The sequence below is a fragment of the Sebastes umbrosus genome, chromosome 3, assembly GCF_015220745.1.
Source record: "Sebastes umbrosus isolate fSebUmb1 chromosome 3, fSebUmb1.pri, whole genome shotgun sequence".
NCBI classification, from domain to species: Eukaryota; Metazoa; Chordata; class Actinopteri; order Perciformes; family Sebastidae; genus Sebastes; species Sebastes umbrosus.
In genome coordinates, this window is record NC_051271.1 from 26,369,461 (window position 1) to 26,388,366 (window position 18,906).

At 39.2% G+C, this 18,906-nt stretch overlaps 1 protein-coding gene across 3 annotated transcripts; it reads right to left on the reverse strand.

Annotated features, from left to right (window-relative positions):
• Positions 1-17,878, reverse strand: shoc2 (SHOC2 leucine rich repeat scaffold protein). 3 transcript variants are annotated; one of them, XM_037765554.1, is made up of 9 exons: positions 17,753-17,878; positions 11,057-12,126; positions 10,392-10,529; positions 10,168-10,298; positions 9,616-9,804; positions 8,443-8,565; positions 7,227-7,364; positions 6,959-7,076; positions 1-4,263 (listed from the first exon to the last, which is right to left on the reverse strand). In XM_037765554.1, exons 2-9 carry the CDS (start codon positions 11,757-11,759, stop codon positions 4,055-4,057), a joined length of 1,749 nt encoding a protein of 582 aa, XP_037621482.1. In that variant the 5' UTR covers positions 11,760-12,126; positions 17,753-17,878; the 3' UTR covers positions 1-4,054. The 3 variants fall into 3 exon arrangements, with proteins under 3 accessions (XP_037621482.1, XP_037621483.1, XP_037621484.1); XM_037765555.1 differs by lacking the exon at positions 17,753-17,878 and adding an exon at positions 17,609-17,746; XM_037765556.1 differs by lacking the exon at positions 17,753-17,878 and adding an exon at positions 17,288-17,586.
• Positions 17,879-18,906: the final 1,028 nt, after the last annotated feature.

An 18,906-nucleotide genomic window follows, 5' to 3' on the forward strand; every position in this document is an offset into this window, starting at 1 on the left:
GTGGGTGGTTTTTGTGGGGGTGTGATTCAGGTAGGAGAAAGAGCGCGCGGCTTCACATTAAAAGGGCCTTTCCACCAAAAGTGACTTGGTTTGATTACAAAAAGCGGACATTTATGTAGTTATGTGCTCTGAAGATGAAGAACATGTCATCCTACAACATCGGCCTGAATTATCTAAAAAGTCGTGTCCGAAAACAACTCCATTTCTGAATAGATGTGGTAAAAAAATTTAAGTTTCAACAATCTCAGACTATTAAAGTCGATGTCACATCATTTTATTTCCCCTGATCTTGCAATCCTATTACTCAAACCTGATATGACTTGTGAGAAAAACTTATGAAAACCAAAAACCATCTTGGTAATTTGTGTTGAAAAAGCTCTGCAGTTGCAGAATAAAAATGCCAGTCAGTTTTGGTGGAATTCCCCTTTAATGCCAAAGACAAGTGACACGCAAGCTAATGCACATCCACTTGGTAGCATAATGGCATTATCTTCCATTGCACTTTGTCTTTTTGTAAAACTCTCATCACATTACAGATTTTGTAATACTGAGTCTACCGTAACGTCAGATTACTGTACAGAGTAAAAGGAAAAATAAGACAGAAAGAAACTAGACCCAAATTTACATTGTAATGACCAGTTGCTTGTCATCAAGTACAGTCAGTGGCCATAGACACAAGGAATAGCCAAACAAACACATTAAAAAAAGACCATTAAGGCTGCTTGTCAATGTAGATTAAGTAGGATAAGCATTGCCACACAATGCTTCGATACCCTTTGCAATATACAAAAAGGGAGCATTTGCAGATACACCAAATAGCCACTAAATCCAAGTTCTCTATGCAAAATCGCCCGATTCTGACCCAGACAAATCATGTCATATGTGTTCAACATGCTTGTTTCCTGTACAAAATAACCAGGCAAGAAAAAGACAAGTTGTATGATCCAGAATAAAAAGCAAAAGGAGCAAAATGACTTTGATTCTGCGATGCTCTCCACGGCCTAAAATCACAGACGATAGAAAAATAAACACCAATTATACTCCAATTATTTTGGATGCACCAGTATGCAATACGTCGTCATCATTTTTGATCCAACAAGTCACACCTTTAACTGAACGTCTCAGTCGGTGATCTCCATCTCCTCCACAGCACATTAAAACTACATTCCAGGATCCGATAAATGCTCACCGGTCGATTAGCCCAGTTCAGTTTCTGCCCCACCTCCCGTTATCCTCCGCGTGTTCACACACTGGCATTCTCAACCTTGCAAAATGGCACATGAAAAAAGTAAAAACAGAGAGACTGAATGTAAAAATGGGTCACAGCACTCTCGCTGCATACCTAATGCACGTCTCACTTTTGAGTACTCGTTGAAGGCATTTTTGACACAACTGTTTACAGCTAAAAGTAAATACACAAAAAAAAGAAAACTTCCAAAGCTTTTATAGAAAACCCAGGAATGCAATGCCTCCGGTGTGTTGTTGAGCGTGAACACAGAAAGCCCTTTTTACAATTTTTTTTTGTCTTTTTCCGACAGTCTTGTACTGTAACTGCGTTAAGCTCAAATATGCACCTTGTTGTGTTGTCTCATCGTTGTGTCCAAACGATTTGATCTGTGAGAAAACCACCGGGCCTGACGCCAAATCGAAAAGGTCAGTGGATTTGTCCCTCGTCAGGTTTTCGAGTGAAGTCTGTATCAGTGTTGGGAGTGGATCGTTTTTCCCGTCTCCTGCCCTCCCCGGCTCCCCCGTCTTGTACAGCATATGTTTCAGTCCACGAAAAGCAGCAACAGGTTCTGCTGGTAAATTAGAAGCAGCGTACATCGTTCCCCCGACCCAGCCCCACCCCGAGGTGAGCTGTGGCGCTCTCGTCACTCAGGCCTCCCGTGGAGGAGACCGAACCACAGCCCACTAAAAACACACCAAGCTGCTGCAAAGAAAAGTAGACCCACACGTTTCAATACAAAACAGAATCATGATTGAATATAGAGCTGGGATGCAACACATTTTTCAAAAAGAAAAAAAAAAAGTTTGGTTTGATTACCTTTCGTTGGGATTTTTAATGTACAGTCACTTGAAATAATACTAACTGAATACACATTTCATCATTTAGAAAAAAGAAAACACTCAATGTAAATTGATTTAAAATAAACAATGCTGATCTGAACTGCAATAAGCCATTTCACTTGCAATGGAGAAAGCAGGATATGGCAATCTTAAAACATCTCATAACCACACGGACCCTTTTACAGTTCAAGAGAGCAAGTTCCTTTTTAAGATTGACAGGATAAAACTTCCCCAAAGAAAGTTTACTAGTATATTCTGAGCCCGCTAAACTCAACATTTATATTTAATTGATACAAATTTACATGATAAACCGTTTGTTTAACAGATAAAATACTTTATGAAACAAAATGCCCCCATTCAAAATAACCAATGAGAGGCTACTGTGTGTTTTTCTTAATATAGAGGATGCCAATGTCTTTTTTCAAAAGTGCATAAGAGCAGCAGCATTGCTGGGACAGTGTGGGACAAAAGAAGATATATATATATAAAAAAAAAAAAAATACGAATCTAAATCAAGGGAACATTTTCCATCATGTAATAAAGATTCTTAGGAGACCCTGTCAAAAACAAAAAAACTACAGAAAAAATGAAGGATATTAACAAAAAAAGGAAGTGTTACCTGTCAATGTTTTATTACCAAACCTTATCGGATACACTCACCACTTGCTCAAGAGACCCAGATAACGTCTTTTTTAAAAATGCTTGATATGTTGGTCAATGATCAATTGAATGACAGCTATGCAGCCCAACACTGAAGATAATATCAAACCAGTAAACATAACTAAAAATTGCACTCAAGGCAACAACCAGGATTTTGTGTACATATATAAAAACATCTCCTTATCATTTATCCCATCACCTGTGTAGGTTTGATTTTTTTTCAATACCTTTTTGTCACACAAAAGCAATATAGACGGGGGTCACAGCACCACCCGTTTTGGAGAAACGTCCAACTTGCTTTTTTTTTTCAAGCATGTATGATTGGCATTTCTCATATGTATACATTACTAGCTTAATGTTTAACAACTACTGCTGCTATTTGTTAAAAAGATCTCCAATCACCCTATTTTACAACTGATATCGCTTGCTTTAACAAATTAATGCAACAGCAAAAAGAACACTAAAAATAAGGAAAAACTAAAGTAAAAACAGCAGTAATAAAAAAAAAAAAAAAGAATTATTGAAATAATTTATATCTTTGTATTCTCATGGACAATTGTGTTTAGAAATGAACCACTGGATCACTCTAAACATAGGCACAGTTTTTAAACATAAAAGGTAAAAAAAAAAAAAAAAAAAAAATACAAAAAAGAAATTATAAACACGCCATCATTAGACCTTTGTTCTCTATGGTCAAGAAGCAGTTAACATAAGTTATCTTGAGCGAAGGTGATGTAAAAAAAAAAAAAAAAAAAAAGAAAAAAAAAATTTAATATCAAAAGAAAATATAACAAGATGTCGAAGTTAAAATTACGGCAGCAGCAGTAAATGTGAAGTTCCAAAGACTTTTTTTGTTTGTTTTTGCATACAATTGTATCCTTGCTCACATAATAGATGCTTGTAATTACTGTAAATACATTGGCAATGGGAGCACGGTTTATATGGTTAAAAGACTTGCCACTTAGCTCACAGTTACTCAATATATATAACTTTATATATCTTCAGTTTTGGCAAAGAGATGGAAATATTTTCCTCTTGTATGATTCGGAATGAAACATGAGCGGGGGTGGCTGGGGTCCTAAAATGACCGTGATAAACTCTGGAGTAACACAGAAGTCTAGTCTCCAACGATTCGCCTCGTTTCTGCCCAAGGATGGTGAAAGAAACATTTTCTTCTTCTTCGTCCTCCTTGTATTTGCCCCCGACACTGATTGTGGCGAGTCTGTTTTCTTTACAGTGTATGATACACGTAATGGGGGCAGGCAGGCGAGAGGGCGCAGAGCAAAGTGGAGGGTTTGGAGTTAAGTAGGATTGAGCTGCTCTGGGCTCAGACCATGGCACGGTATGGTCCCTGCATCTTGAGGAACTGGATGATGAAGGAGGGGCCTCCCGCGACGATCTGGGGCGGCAGGTGGCTGAGGGGACAGTTCTCGATGCTCATGATGGACAGCTTGCTGCAGAGGGCCAACTCGAACGGGAGGCTGTGCAGGTTGGGGTTGTCGTTGAGGTACAGTTCCTCCAAGTTCTCCAGTGTACCTGAAGACAGACATCAGTTACTGTTAGTTGAGCCATGTACTGAAGCAGGTGCTGTCGTCCAGGGAAACAGGGTCTGAAATCAACAGCTTCCGAACAAAACATTAGAGCTGACAGGGCTGTTCGATATGCTCCTGTCGACCAAATTCTCATTGGTCAACAATCCCTGGTGTTACTTTAAGAAGAAAAGGGCCTCTTTATCCACTATTTGTTTGGGGTGGGAGGGACACGTGTGTGTGTGTGTGTGTGTGTGTGTGTGTGTGTGAGAAAGTTCATGCCTTTATTGAAGGGTTACCTGTTTTGCTGCTATTCAACAATTAAGAACGTGATTTTAACAGTTATTGCGACCAGATTTTCCCACTACTGTGGGGGGGAGAGAGAGAGAGTGCTCTGGACCGCTCCAGTTGTAGCTGCTCCCGGCGGGAGGGGCACCAAGTGTGACCATATCAGAATTGTCATATTATTTAATCTAATAAATAGCTTAATCATTTCGTTTATAATATAACTGCAAGCACTACAACAGCTTCGGCTGCTTGTTCCATTTTCGGAAATCACATGAATGTGCAGAAGCAGATGAATGATTTTTCTTTCATAAAGTCTTTGCCTCGGACAGACTCATGGCCGTTTTCATTTTGTTCTGAAGATTGAACCCGCGCTCTGCTGCCACACTGGAGACTGGAGTTACCAGACTTATGTGACTTCACCAGGAGGAAATCCAGAAGCATGCGCTCCTTCTGCACCGGCACCGCTCTGTGACCCAAATGGTCACGACGCACTACAAGGTCTCCAGTCCATCAAAATTACTTCTGATTTTTCCGTCATTGCTAAAAAAAATTCAGTCAATGACGGAAAATATTCGGGCACCGCGACCTGTACAGTGACCTATGACCACCAAATTCTAATCAGTTCATCCTTGAGTCCGATTGGATGTTCGCACCAGATGTAATGAAATTCCTACCGGCTTTCGGGAGATATCACTTTCACGAGAATGGGACAGACGTGATGTCACAGTGACCTTGACCTTGACCTTTGACCTTCATAATCAATCAATCAGCTCATCCTTGAGTGCAAGACGTTTGTGCCAAATTTGAACAAATTTCCTCCAGGCCCTCCTGAGATATCACATTCACGAAAATGAGACGGACGGACAACCCAAAAAAATAATGCATCTAGCAACGACTGTCGCTGGCGTGGAGGCATAAAAACACTGTAGCGGTCCAGTATATATAATGGCCTCGGGATCACAATGACGATCGGGATGATGTTTGAAATGAAAGACTAGTACTGGTACAGGTTACTGAATGAAGCGTGTGCATGTTTGGTGGGAGGGGCTTAGGACAGAGAGAGGAGAGCCCAGCTTTAAATGAGTTAGTCTTTTTCATAAAATTAATTTTCTTTAATGAATATACTGTAACTCATCAATTTCGTTAACATAAATACATATAGGTGCAGACTGAGCACTTGCCGTGTGTGAATGTTTGTGAGAGAGAGAGAGAGAGAGAGAGAGAGAGAGAGAGAGAGAGAGAGAGAGAGAGAGAGAGAGGTGGAAGGTGGACTATTGCATGCAATGTTTTTGTATTAAGTTATTAATAACTTACTCGTAAACACTGCTTGTCACCCGCCTGTCCAAACCAGTGATATTTTCTAGTACGTTTACCCAAACCCACCTCACACATTACTACTACGCAGCCACCGCTGGAATCTAATTCTACAAATAGTATTTTACTGATAATATTAGTGTAGCCTGATCTTTATCTGCAACTGTACAGAAATGCCGGGTTTAAACAAAATGAATAGACATGCAAAAAGAAAAGCTGTGCAGCATTTGAATGTTGATTTATAATTCAAATGTCAACATTATGAATTAAGTTTCAAACTATTTTATATGTCATACTAAAAATGTATTGAGATGTGGTTGGTTCTAATGGCAACCTAAACACCACCAAGCTGTGGGTGTTATTCAATTCTGGGTCCAGTCTGAATACTCTAAAAATACACCCACCTTTAGCTTCTTCCTCCACCCATTTTAATCTCTGGCTTAACTCTTAACCTCAGCACCCTAGCCATGCTGGACCAATCACTCGGAGGAAGGGTCAGAGGTGGGACATACTGTTAAGCTTTTAAATCCCAATGGTTAAGTTTAGCTTTTATCAAGGAAACAATGTTACACTTAAAATTAAAAAAAGCTACAACTCGTTTAAAAAAATTAGATTTTAAAAAAGGAGGCACCAACTTTTCAAATATTGTTGATAGCACAAATAAAATAGATGATGGTACATATTAGAGGTTAGCCAACTTGTGCCTTTTACTAAAAGACTAATTACGTGTCCATGAACATACAATGTGCAGGTCATACATGAGTTTTACATTATCACTACAGAATATGGAGTTGTTTGTTTTGATTAATATTTTACTCTGTTTTTGTGTTTAATAACACATATTTTGAATAATAATCAGTTTTGACAGAATTGTGTGCCAAAATTCAATATTATGGTTTTAGTCCAAGTAGTAAGAAAGTCCATTTCCATTTGTCTCCTGGACACACAGTTAATGAAGCATCACAGGATCAGCTCTGGTTCCCCACCATCACTGAAGGACTCTGTCCTTTGTGGAGTAAAGTAACATTTTTCTAGCCCTCAACAGATTAACTGAGCATGTTACTGATCCAAGTAGTTGGAGGTTTGAGGGATGTACTTACCAATCTCCTCTGGGAGGTGTTGCAGCAGGTTCTCCCCCAAACCAAGATGAGTCAGGTTGGTGAGGTGGCCGATGCCTCTGGGTAACGTGGTCAGCTGATTATTTGTCAACACCAATTTCTAATGAGAGAGTAAAAGCACAGTTTATAATGTGTTTAATAGTTGTTATTTCCCATAGCAACAGAGATACTACAGAATTCTTAAAAAAAAAAAAACTACAACAGAGACACTCAAGTATAATGGAGAGAACTGCATTTCTGGAAAACTTACCTGTAAATCTTTAAGATAAGCAATTTCATTAGGTAGAGATTCCAACTTGTTCTCCTCTAAGTCGAGCTCACGTAGCTTTCTCAAATTCCCAATACCATGTGGTAACTTCTTGAGAAGATTATTGGACAATATTAACACCTGTGAAGAGAAACGTTTTTCACAATAAGAAACAGGTCTAAAATGACAGTCGGGCATCACGATACAAGCAATGAAGAAATCACTCCTGACAGAGTTATCACATCTTTCTCACAAAATGTCAAATAACCCATGAAGAAATTGGAAAATTTTAAGTCAAGTGAAACCATGAAAATTTAAAAAAGAACAAAAAGGTATGTTTCTCAGACTGCACTGCACTACTAATGGAAAAAAGTGTGTTGTACTTTTCAGACACATTGGCATAGCCATTTTTTCAGCCAAAACTCAGGTTACAGGAGTTTTGAGGAAATAGGTCTGTGTAGTAGTTATTACCCAAACCCAAAACTTAATACCATGAGTGAGAGTTGCTGAATAAAGCCCATGCCCCATGTTTGTTGGATAACCATTAGCCTCAACGATAGGGATGCACCGATCCCACTTTTTAGGTCCCGATACTGATATCGATACCTGGGCTTTGGGTATCGGTCGATACCGAGTACCGATCTGATACCAGTGTTTAATTACTAAGCTGTATGCATCACTGTGTGGAAGTAATTGGGATCATTCTTTTATGTGTAAGGCAACATCAGGCTGGACTTAAACATCGCTTTCCTAACTTTGTAAAACAAAATGTGACAATTAAATACATGGATACAAATTTACTGAATTGTTATTTGTTATTAAAATAATAAATCGGACTTCAGCAACTTGGTAAAAAATCTTCAAAATTAACATGAATTACAATTCAGGAGTAAACCTTTTTAATGCAGCAACAAATTGGTCAAAACTTAAACAGGAATTAAAATTCCAGTATATAGTGTATAAACATTGAATTGAATAGATCGGCCCCATTGTCACCGATATCCAATCCAGCTATTTTAGTCAGTATCGGTGAATCCCTAATTCACACACAAGATAAAGGTTGTAATGTCTGGACATAATGGCTCCAACACTTCTATTCCTAATTACCATTTGCACAAAATCTACAATTTATGAAAAGAGACTTTCTACTTCTTCATTAAACTCACTGGGTAATGCAGTGGCAAGCTTATTTCCTACTATGTGTGAATGCAAGACTCACCTCCAGAGAGACTAAACCACAGACGTCCTCTGGGATCTTGGTGAGCTGATTGGTGGCCAGGTTGAGCTCGACCATGCTAGTCCATGTGCCAAAGTCCAATGGCAGAGATGTTAACTGGTTGTCCTGAAGAAGACAATGGCATACCTTTATTAGCAAAATAAGTGACAATTCAGAGGGTCAACACAAGGACAGTGCTGTTCAAGAGGCTGAGTAGACCAGTGCACTGTCAACTGTGTTACCTGGCACCAGGAACCAATGTTTCCAGAAGAGATCCAAACTACATCCAGTATGGACTTACACCAAGTAACAAGTTACTTTTTACTTGGTGTATGTCCATGCCTGGCTTAAGGCCAATACAAACTTTGACAAAAGGTGCTGTTCAGGCAGCCTTAGTTCTTAACAATTGAGATAAATATGAGCAAATAGATGTTTTTTTTGTTTTTGACGTAGTTTCACTTTACAGTGTTGAATTTAAGTGGCACAACTGGCATTTAACACACACACCAGGAGATGCAACTACCTGTGTACTACATGTAAATGCAGTATTTCATTTCAGGATGAAATGAAAGAACAGATTCTCACCCCAGCTTCAAAAAAAGACGCTCTACAAAAGTATACACAACGTAGCTTCTTTAAAATAATGAAAGATGCATCATTGGACCGTTTTCAGTTTTAAGTGTACGATTATATACACTGTTCTGCTATATTATTCACCTGCATAGTTTTTGTTTCTGATACAGTATAGCTCAGGTATGACAAGAAGGTCCAATTCAATCTCACAGGCATTTTTCTTTGCTGAAGATATTTTGATGTCACAGCAGGAAATTCACAGGCGCAAATAAAAAAAATCATGATGGCTGAATTTAGCCGCTTCAGTTTCAGGGTCCTGGTATTGTGCATGCTGGCTCACTGGGACACTTGAATAGAACAGAGCCATCAATAATGTTATTAGTAATCACTGTGTTTTCTATTATGAAAAGTCAAAATGTCTGCTTTGAAAAGGGCCCATTAATAACAGACTTTGATATCGTATGATGCCGTGATCACACTTGACTTTTGGCAGAAAATAAAAGTATCAAGCATACAAAATTTGTGTTGTTTCTACACCGTTTAGAAAATCAGCTGACTTAAGAATTCATGTCACTAATTTCACAGACAAACATGCATATATACCTTCATGTTAAGCTTGCTTAACACTTTGGCCCTGGAGAAGATACCAAAGGGGATCTTGTTGATGCGGTTGTGCTCCATGTTGAGGGAGTAGATGGTGGAGAACTGGGATGGTCCGCCCACAGGGTACGACTGGAAGCAGTTCCTCGCCAGTGTTAGACTGGTCAGGTTGACCAAACTTGAAAGTAGGCCCTGGTCAAGCACAGCAAAAGACATATGATAAGGAGAGGACTCTATCACTATAGGCTGCGATTTTTACTCCTGGTGCACTAGTAGACCTTGGTCATACACAAGAATTTAACGGGATTAGTATTATGCAAGGCAGACAATAGGTATGTTAAATGAGTGTGAATTTTAGAGCACAGGTACAGAGAGCTTGAGGCTCCAACATCAGTTTGTTGTTTATCAAGTTGTTTTTGCATGTTCAAGAGCATCGCAGGACATAGTTGATGTTAGTATAATAGAAATTAAAACGGCAAGTGATGATTATTATCATTATTAGTTATCATGTAGCAATTATATTTGAAATGTCACTTTATTTTTGGTTGCACTTACCTCTGGCAACACCGAAATGTTGTTGTTTTCAAGGTTTAGCTCCTCCAGTTCTCGACATTTGGCTAATGATCTTGGGATGGCTGACAGTCTGTTGTATCGCAGACCTAAGCGATTTATGCTTGCCAGGTTGCCTATAATGACAAAAGAAAAACATATTTATAATAAACTTACCTTTATCATAGACAATAGCTTTGCTTTGGAATCCTAAAATGAACTTAAATTACCTATAGTCTCTGGGAGGTCCAAGAGCTCATTGTGCTGCAGGTCGAGGTTGGTGATCTGTGTGCAATTCCCAATCTCCTTCGGTAGGTGTTCCAACTGGTTATGGGCAACATCCAGAGTTATGAGGTTGCATAGCTCCCCTGCAGAAAGATGCACACCAAATTCAGATATTTAGCTAATTCAAGATGACAGCACTTTAAGTACCCCGCCCTGTGCTATACTGAAAACATCCATTCATTTATCTCATCCCCTCTTTACAAAGTCAGAATGACACTGGTGCATAGCTTACAAAAACAGACCAAGTTTTATAGCCAGAATTCTCTCTTGCAGTACAATTAGACAGTGCACAAGCTACAATGGGCAGTTGGATTCATGAACAGTGAGATATGTTTTACTGCTGGAGCTGAATAAGGATGTGCACTCAATTACTATTGGTGCTAAGGCCCAGCATAGTATAAGAATATTGTACTGAACAGAATAAGATGTGCAAAATACAGTATGAGCACAAGATGACCTGCACTCTGTGTGGAAATTAATATTAGCTAAATGCTTTGAACCCAATGGTATCTGACTACCTCTCTAAATTATTTGATTTCTCGTGGCCGCGAGGCAAAAATGTTGGCTTGCCTAAATTTGAGGAATTTGTTTACATATAGGTTTCGCTCACCTATCTCTGCGGGCAGCTGTTTAATCTTGTTCTCACGAATGCTGAGCATGGTGAGCTTGGATAGGTTTCTGATGTCCTTCTCCACTGTTGTGATGCGGTTGAAGCGCAGGTACAGCGTGGTAAGAGATGTCAGCCGGTAGACGACAGCCGGTATCTCTCTCAGCTTGTTGTGCCGGAGGTCGAGCATTCGAAGCTTCTTAAGGGAGTCCAGGGAGTCAGGCAAACTGGTCAGGGAGTTCTCGCTCAGGGCCAAAGTGACCAGGCCTGATAGGCAACCCACCTCAGCTGGTAGACTCTGCAGCTTGTTGCTGTATAAGTAGAGTTCAGCCAGCTGCGTCAACTCCTTAATGGAGGTGGGCAGCATGTGAATGGACCGTTTAGATAGGTCCAGTCTCATTGAGTTCTCCTCCCGGCACTTGTTGAGCTCTTTGATCACCTCGGCATTGCTGGACTTCTTGCGCGTACCTGGTGCCGGGTTTGGCCGCTTTATCGTATTGTCAACAGAGAAGGCAACACCCGGTGTTGAGCTGCTGGTGTCCTTCTTTCCTTCTTTGGCATCTTTCCCTTTGGTCTTCGTTTCTTTGCCACCATCCTTGACTAAGCCGGCTAGAGCCTTAGCCTCCTTTTCCCTTTCTTTCCCCGCTGGACCACCTTTGGGGTCCTTTTCTTTCGAATCTTTTTCTTTGCCTAAAGTACTACTCATGTCGACGTTATCGGGCCTCCTGCAGAGTTGCTCATGGGAGTCTCTCTTGTCAGGTTACTTATTTGGGAAAAAAGGGACACAGACAGCCAAGGAGGCTTTTAAAGAAAACATCCCTGTACAGACCCACACATTTATGATTATCCCTGAAATAAAGGCCTTGTGATCCAACGGTTTTTTGGATACTTTTGATACTTTGTTCCTTTGTTAAAATGCCATGGGAGAAAAAATCCTTTGAAGTAGCTGGACTGTGGCACCCATGGGCCACATGCTTAAGTGTTTGAACCGCGTACAATCCCAGGACCTTCGGATATAAGTTCTTTCAGGCTGCAAAGGTCATCAAGGTTTTTTTTAATCCCTCGAAGATTTGCTGTTGGGGAAAAGAAAAGGAAATTTAGTTCACATTTAGAATTTAATTTCTACACTTTACAGACATTGTCAGCATTTTGAATTTCAACATTTGAGTGGTCTGCCTGAAAAGTTTGTGGTCTTCATATTTGTCACTTGTTTCTAATATTTCAGACATCTAACAATAAAATGATCCTAAGACTCATCCTTTTTGTTTTCTGCCAATTTACAGAGAGAAATAAACTGATCCGTCCCAAAAGGAACACATGGAACAACACAAATTTCCATCTGGATTTTCTGTCCTTTTGCATCCGAAACTTGTTACGTTTCCTACTAAAAGACACTGCTCACCACAATTTATAGTAAACAGGGTCTTCTTTTGGCGAACACAGATCAGAATATGATTCCACTGTTAGAAAGTGAGGAGGAGAGTGGGAGGAAAATGCAAATAAACTGCCTATATGAGATCAGAATCCCTCAGCTAAATGATAATAATAATAATACAAATAATATGTCCTGTATATTCCCAAATATATATTTTTATTTCCTTCTCCAATGCCAATCATACTCTGCTCAACTAGGCAAATGGAAAAACTTTGTGATTTTTTAAAAAGCACCAACTTTAATAATGTGATTTTTTTTAAAGTGACACTGATATGATTTGGCAGTGTGACAGTCTTAAGCTTCATGCACTAGATGATTTGCTACTAAGCAAATGTTTGATTGTTTTGCTAGAATGTAATGCATATTGTCTTAAATATATACACCTGTGTACCTTTTATTTAGGCAGCAATTGCATAGATTTAACTTTGCTGAAAATGTTTAGTGAATAAAGTGACTTCTTGCCATCAAGAGTGACCCTCCACCATCATCATGAAAAAAAACTTGACAAGCTCATCTGCGAAATCAATCATCACAAAATAATTTTTGATGGAACAGTATTGGCTATGTTAAGGCCAATTCTTTTCCGATCTGTTGTTAGTTTACTCTGGTAGGCAGCATTCAAAACTTCTCCACTTCAATCGGCTAAAAAACTGGTACTGCACAGCAAGTACGATGAGTGTGTGAAATCAAACAGCAATAAGCAGTTTCAAATACAAAAGACTGACGTTGTGCAGCAGTAAGTGATGCGTGCAGGGACACATCATTGGCAATTTCTTCGTTTGGGCCTATTTCAGCAACATTTTGCAGGTGAACCAGACCTTTAAAGAATTGCTGTTAATTGAAAAATGCTTGAAGAAAGTCTGAAAGAGAGCCTGTCCGAGTTTTCCTACCACAGCAAATCCACTTCTGTCTCTGCAGATATTATGCACTATAGGATACTTTACGAAATATTACAAATATATTTGACTAAACTATCATTTGAACTAATTTTAAGTTAGGCCTGCTGTGGGCCAAGGGAGCAATGTAAGCTGCATTATGTAGAAAGAAATTCACAAATACAATAAAAAAATAACCCCTAATACCATGACAATATTCTTCCTTATTCAAGAGACAAAAAAGCAAACAATTCAACAGGTTTGGTAGGTTGTCAGTACCACGATGTGCCAGTCCAAGCAAATCTGTTGAATGTACTGAGAGCATAACCTCACACCAACTTACTCCTACTAAACAAACATGGCCCAGCGGGTGTTGACATTACTGTAAGCCTACAGCCCCACCTAAACATGCATTTAGCCATTTAGCCATTCCCTATAAAGCCTGTAACGCAACAATCACATTGAATATTTATGTCTCAAAGACTGACACAAACTGAGCCAGAATGTCTCTGGCAGAATGTCTCTGTTTAGTCTCTGTTGCTGTTGTTCCTCTGTGACTTTGTAAAGCTTTCCTGCACTAGTAAAAGCTAAGCCATGGCAAAAAAAGAGAGGCAGGTTTGGCTCAGGATCAGAGCTAAGTGAAAAGGTTAGGACTGCTGAGAGTAATCTTTAGAAGTGGCCTTCAAAGCATGAAGTCCCCACAACAACAGGTCATATGACCTTTTGAGAAAAAGAAATGCTGGGTCAATAGCAGCACCCCTAACATGACAGAATGCTTGACAGTGTGTTCTGTAAATAAAAAAGGTATCCGCTGCTCTTTCAGACCATCATAAATAAGAGGGTGAACATCAAACACTGACTGTAATGGGCATACCTGTGTACAAAATTATTATTAACATAAAATGAGAATAACCAGGCCAGCCCAACTGCTGAGGCCATCTAAACCAAACTGTGCAAGCAACTTCCTTTTATGGTTATACTCTCTATGTCCCTGCCCTGGTACATCATAGGGTTCATAACAAGCTGCATGTAAACATTATCTGTATGGATTTATCTCTGTATTTAAAGACTTGACGTTTTCTGTATAAACCTAATGAAAGACCAAACAAGACCAGAAAAGTTTAACATCCAATTGAGCAAGACCATTTCCTGGTTATTTTTTACTATTTGTAATGACATTCATGACCACTGCATCAATATTGATAATTTTTGGCAAAGAAATCAAGCTCAGTAACCCATGACGGAGCTCTTGGTCATTGTTTGGCCAGGTCATGAGAACAATAATATTAACCAAAACAAAGCCGGCACACTCTTAGCTGCATCTTTTAAATACATGCATAGGTTTCTGCAAAACAGAACAGCCAAAAGCATTGGATACTGTCAGTTATACGGGCCAAGTGCTAAGACCAAAACTTGCAAGCATTTAATGAGTTCCATTAAGTTAATACTACTCATTTCGTAGATATAAATACGAGATTCAACTCATATACAGCTTCGGAGAAAAGCTAATGCATGTCCATCATCAACACTAACACAACACCACCATAAAGTGCTACTACACACTTGGTCTTCATTGCACTTGCAACCCACATAGAGACTAATGACGTTTCCATTAAGGATATCATGGGCCCATCTGACAATGCTAGTGCATTTAGGCCTTTAAGCATAACTATCAACTGTTCCCTTGCTTTTATTTGTCCATTACAATGCCTTTTTTGATTAATGAAGAAATATACCCATGTTAGCCTATCAGAGAATACAATAAAGCAAATGTAACAAACTGAAGTGCTATGATATGACAAAATGTACTATAGATTCGACTTCAGGAGATATCTAAATACCAGCACATGTGTTATTACTTGACATTGTACTACTTCCAAAGTACAAGAAATTACAAACAAAGGTATAACCTGGTATGTCAGTAAAAAATGGTTATCCGTGTAATATTTGGGAGGGTGGGGAATAGCAAACCAGAGGTGAGGTGGCAGCATCTGACAATGCTAGTGCATTTAGGCCTAAGCATAACTATCAACTGTTCCCCTGCTTTTATTTGCCCATTACAATGCCTTTTTGATTAATGAAGAAATATACCCATGTTAGCCTATCAGAGAATACAATAAAGCAAATGTAACAAACTGAAATGCTATAATATGACAAAATGTACAGGAGATATCTAAATCCCAGCACATGTCTTATTGCTTGACAGTGTACTACTTCCAATGTACAAGAAATTACAAACTAAGGTATAACCTGGCATGTCAGTAAAAATGGTTATCTGTGTACAGGGTCTGAAGTTAACCTTTTTCCTAACCTGTCACAGTGACAGGTCACTGAACATTTCTACCGGCCACTCAATTTCTTTGTCCTCCACTTCTGAAATCAAGGCAGAACGCTTTAGACTTGTAAACACTGAGTCAGTAGTACCAGATCGTAGAATTATGGAATCTATCATGTAACCTTAATGCATGACTATATGTAATTTAGGCTTTAGGGTTGCTTTTTAAAAATAATATTCCTTAATAATGGGGAAAACCTGTCTGCCATGGTGGCAGGTGACCTGACATTTTTTACCTGCCACAGCCAACATTTACCCTGTTCTGGCAGGTGGCAGGTGCTAATTTCATTCCCTGTCCGTGTAATATTGTGTTGGGGGGATAGCAAACCAGAGGTGAGGTGGCAGCATCTGACAGTGCTAGTGCATTTAGGCCTAAGCATAACTATCAACTAAATCCCCTGCTTTTATTTGCCCATTACAATGCCTTTTTGATTAATGAAGAAATATACCCATGTTAGCCTATCAGAGAATACAATAAAGCAAATGTAACAAACTATGAAGTGCTGTGATATGACAAAATGTACATGAGATATCTAAATCCCAGCACATGTGTCATTGCTTGACAGTGTACTACTTCCAAAGTACACGAAATTACAAACAAAAGTATAACCTGGCATGTCAGTAAAACATGGTTATCCGTGTAATATTGTGTGATAGCAAAACAGAGGTGAGGTGGCAGCTATCAGCTAACGTACTGCTAACACAGCACTCCAACAGGACGCAGCTAACAGTTAGCTTGATGTGTGCCGATGACAAATCCTTAGAAACAGATTACCGAGAAAAAACCGGTACCAGGTCGAGAAGTCAAGTCGCCTTTTCGAGATTAATTTACACAATAAGGACACCTAGGGGGAAACACAGCAGTGTTGGTGTCACTGGTGTGACAACAACAGTGAAGTCAAGTCAGATGTATTTAAAACAACATGAGCTGTAAAGTGCTTTACAGACATAGGAAGAATAAAAACAGGTCAACAGAGCAGACAACACAATCACACACATCCACAGACAGAGATAAAACAAATGAGTAAAAGACTGTTATAATGAGCATTAGAAAAGGCCAATTAGTAATCACAATTCAAGTACATTAAAAAGCCAAAGAAAGGAGAGCTGTGCTTTGTTAAAGACTCTGTAGATACTCAGCAGTGATATACTGTTAATGCTAAACGTGACGTTGTGACTGGTAACCAGCATCAACCAACAGCAACGTCACCTAACTGTTAGCTAAACCAGCTAAACAGTGACTGTGGAAGAAAATATCTACAATACATATCTCTAATCTCATCTTCAGAAAGAGGAGAACACACTGGCTCAGCCTGCTGAAGACGAGCTGACAACAAGGCAGGAAATAAAAGCAGCTAAAGCTAAAAGCTAAACGTCAACAGCAGAGCTAAACGTCAGTTGATGCTAACTCAGCTAGCGTCAGTTAGCTAGCGAAGTTAGCATCAAGCTAACAGTATTTTATCGATATAACGATTCAAAAGAGAACATGTGACGGATGATATGATAATAATAATAAAACAAACTTCTATTACTACGCGTTTTATACCATGCAAAGGGTGTGGATGCTCTCCTTGACATATGTTACTCACATCCAGTGGTTATCTTTGAGCTAGCTGTGTGTAGGCCTGAAGCAGAGCGGCTGTCGGACCGTGAGTTGGACCGAGCGAGAGGAGAGATCTGCTGCAGCCAGCTGAGCTCAAACCGGGCAGCAGAAAGAGACAACAACCCGGTGGAGAGACAGTCTGATGTCTCCATGTGCCACTTAACACACACAAGGTGCTAACTAACTGTATACATGAGCCCCCGTGTCCCCGTGTTATTGAATATGAGCGGAGGAGAAAAAGAAAACAGTGTGAAAAACAGCACAGCGGCCATTCCGGAGCTGAACAAAAGAGTGCGTTCATACTCACCAGCCGCAGGATGACACTGTACCGCCACACACGCTGCTAACGAGGGACTGGCTGAGTGTGTTGTCTCTGGTGGGATGTGTGACTGTGCTGTGTGAGGGGTAAAACGTCCACTGTTTTAATGTGGTATTAATATAAGTGTTTTACCTTCAGAGGTGTGACTCCGCCATCCTTGCTGCTGCTGCTTCCTCCTCTTTTCCTACACTGCTGCTCTCTCTCTCTCTCTCTCTCTCTCTCTCTCTCTCCTCCTCCTCCTCCTCCTCCTGCCACCAAACTGCGTCATTCACACGCCTAACCAATGTTATCACGAGACTTTGAAATACAATCACATATTCCTGGATAAACAATTGGCTTCATTTACATATAGAGTTTACACAAGTAAAGGACTTGGTTTGTTTGAAATCTTAATAATACGAAGAAGAAATAATATGTATACTCCTTTACAAGTAAAAAAAATCCTACATTTAAAATTGTATTTAAAGGCCCTACAGACTGGGGTGGATTAATGCACAGGCCGGCCTGGGCTGCAGCCTAGGGGCCCCAGATTAGCCAGATTATTTTTAATTATTTAAATGCACTTCAATAATAATAATAATAATAATAATAATAATAATAATTATGATAATTATAATAATAATAAACTAGGCAAATGGAAAAAACGTTGTGATTTTTTAAAAGCACCAACTTTAATAATGGGATTTGTTTTTAAAGTGACAATGATGTGATTCCTGCCACCAAACTGCGTCATTCACACGCCTAACCAATGTTATCACGAGACTTTGAAATACAATCACATATTCCTGGATAAACAATTGGCTTCATTTACATATAGAGCTTACACAAGTAAAGGACTTGGTTTGTTTGAAATCTTAATAATACGAAGAAGAAATAATATGTATACTCCATTACAAGTAAAAAAAAATCCTACATTTAAAATTGTATTTAAAGGCCCTACAGACTAGTAAGGCAAGGCAAGGTAAGGCAAGGTAGCTTTATTTGTATAGCACATTTCAGCAACAGGGCAATTCAAAGTGCTTTACATAAACATTCAAGAACATTGCGACAAAGTGCAAAAGAACATTAAGACATAATTAAAACAGTTATAAAAACATAAAAACATTAAAAGCACCAACTTTAATAATTGTGATTTTTTTTGTGACAGTCTTAAGCTTCATGCACTAGACGATTTGCTACTAAGCAAATGTTTGATTGTTTTGCTAGAATGTAATGCATATTGTCTTAAATATATACACCTGTGTACCTTTTATTTAGGCAGTAATTGCATAGATTTAACTCTACTG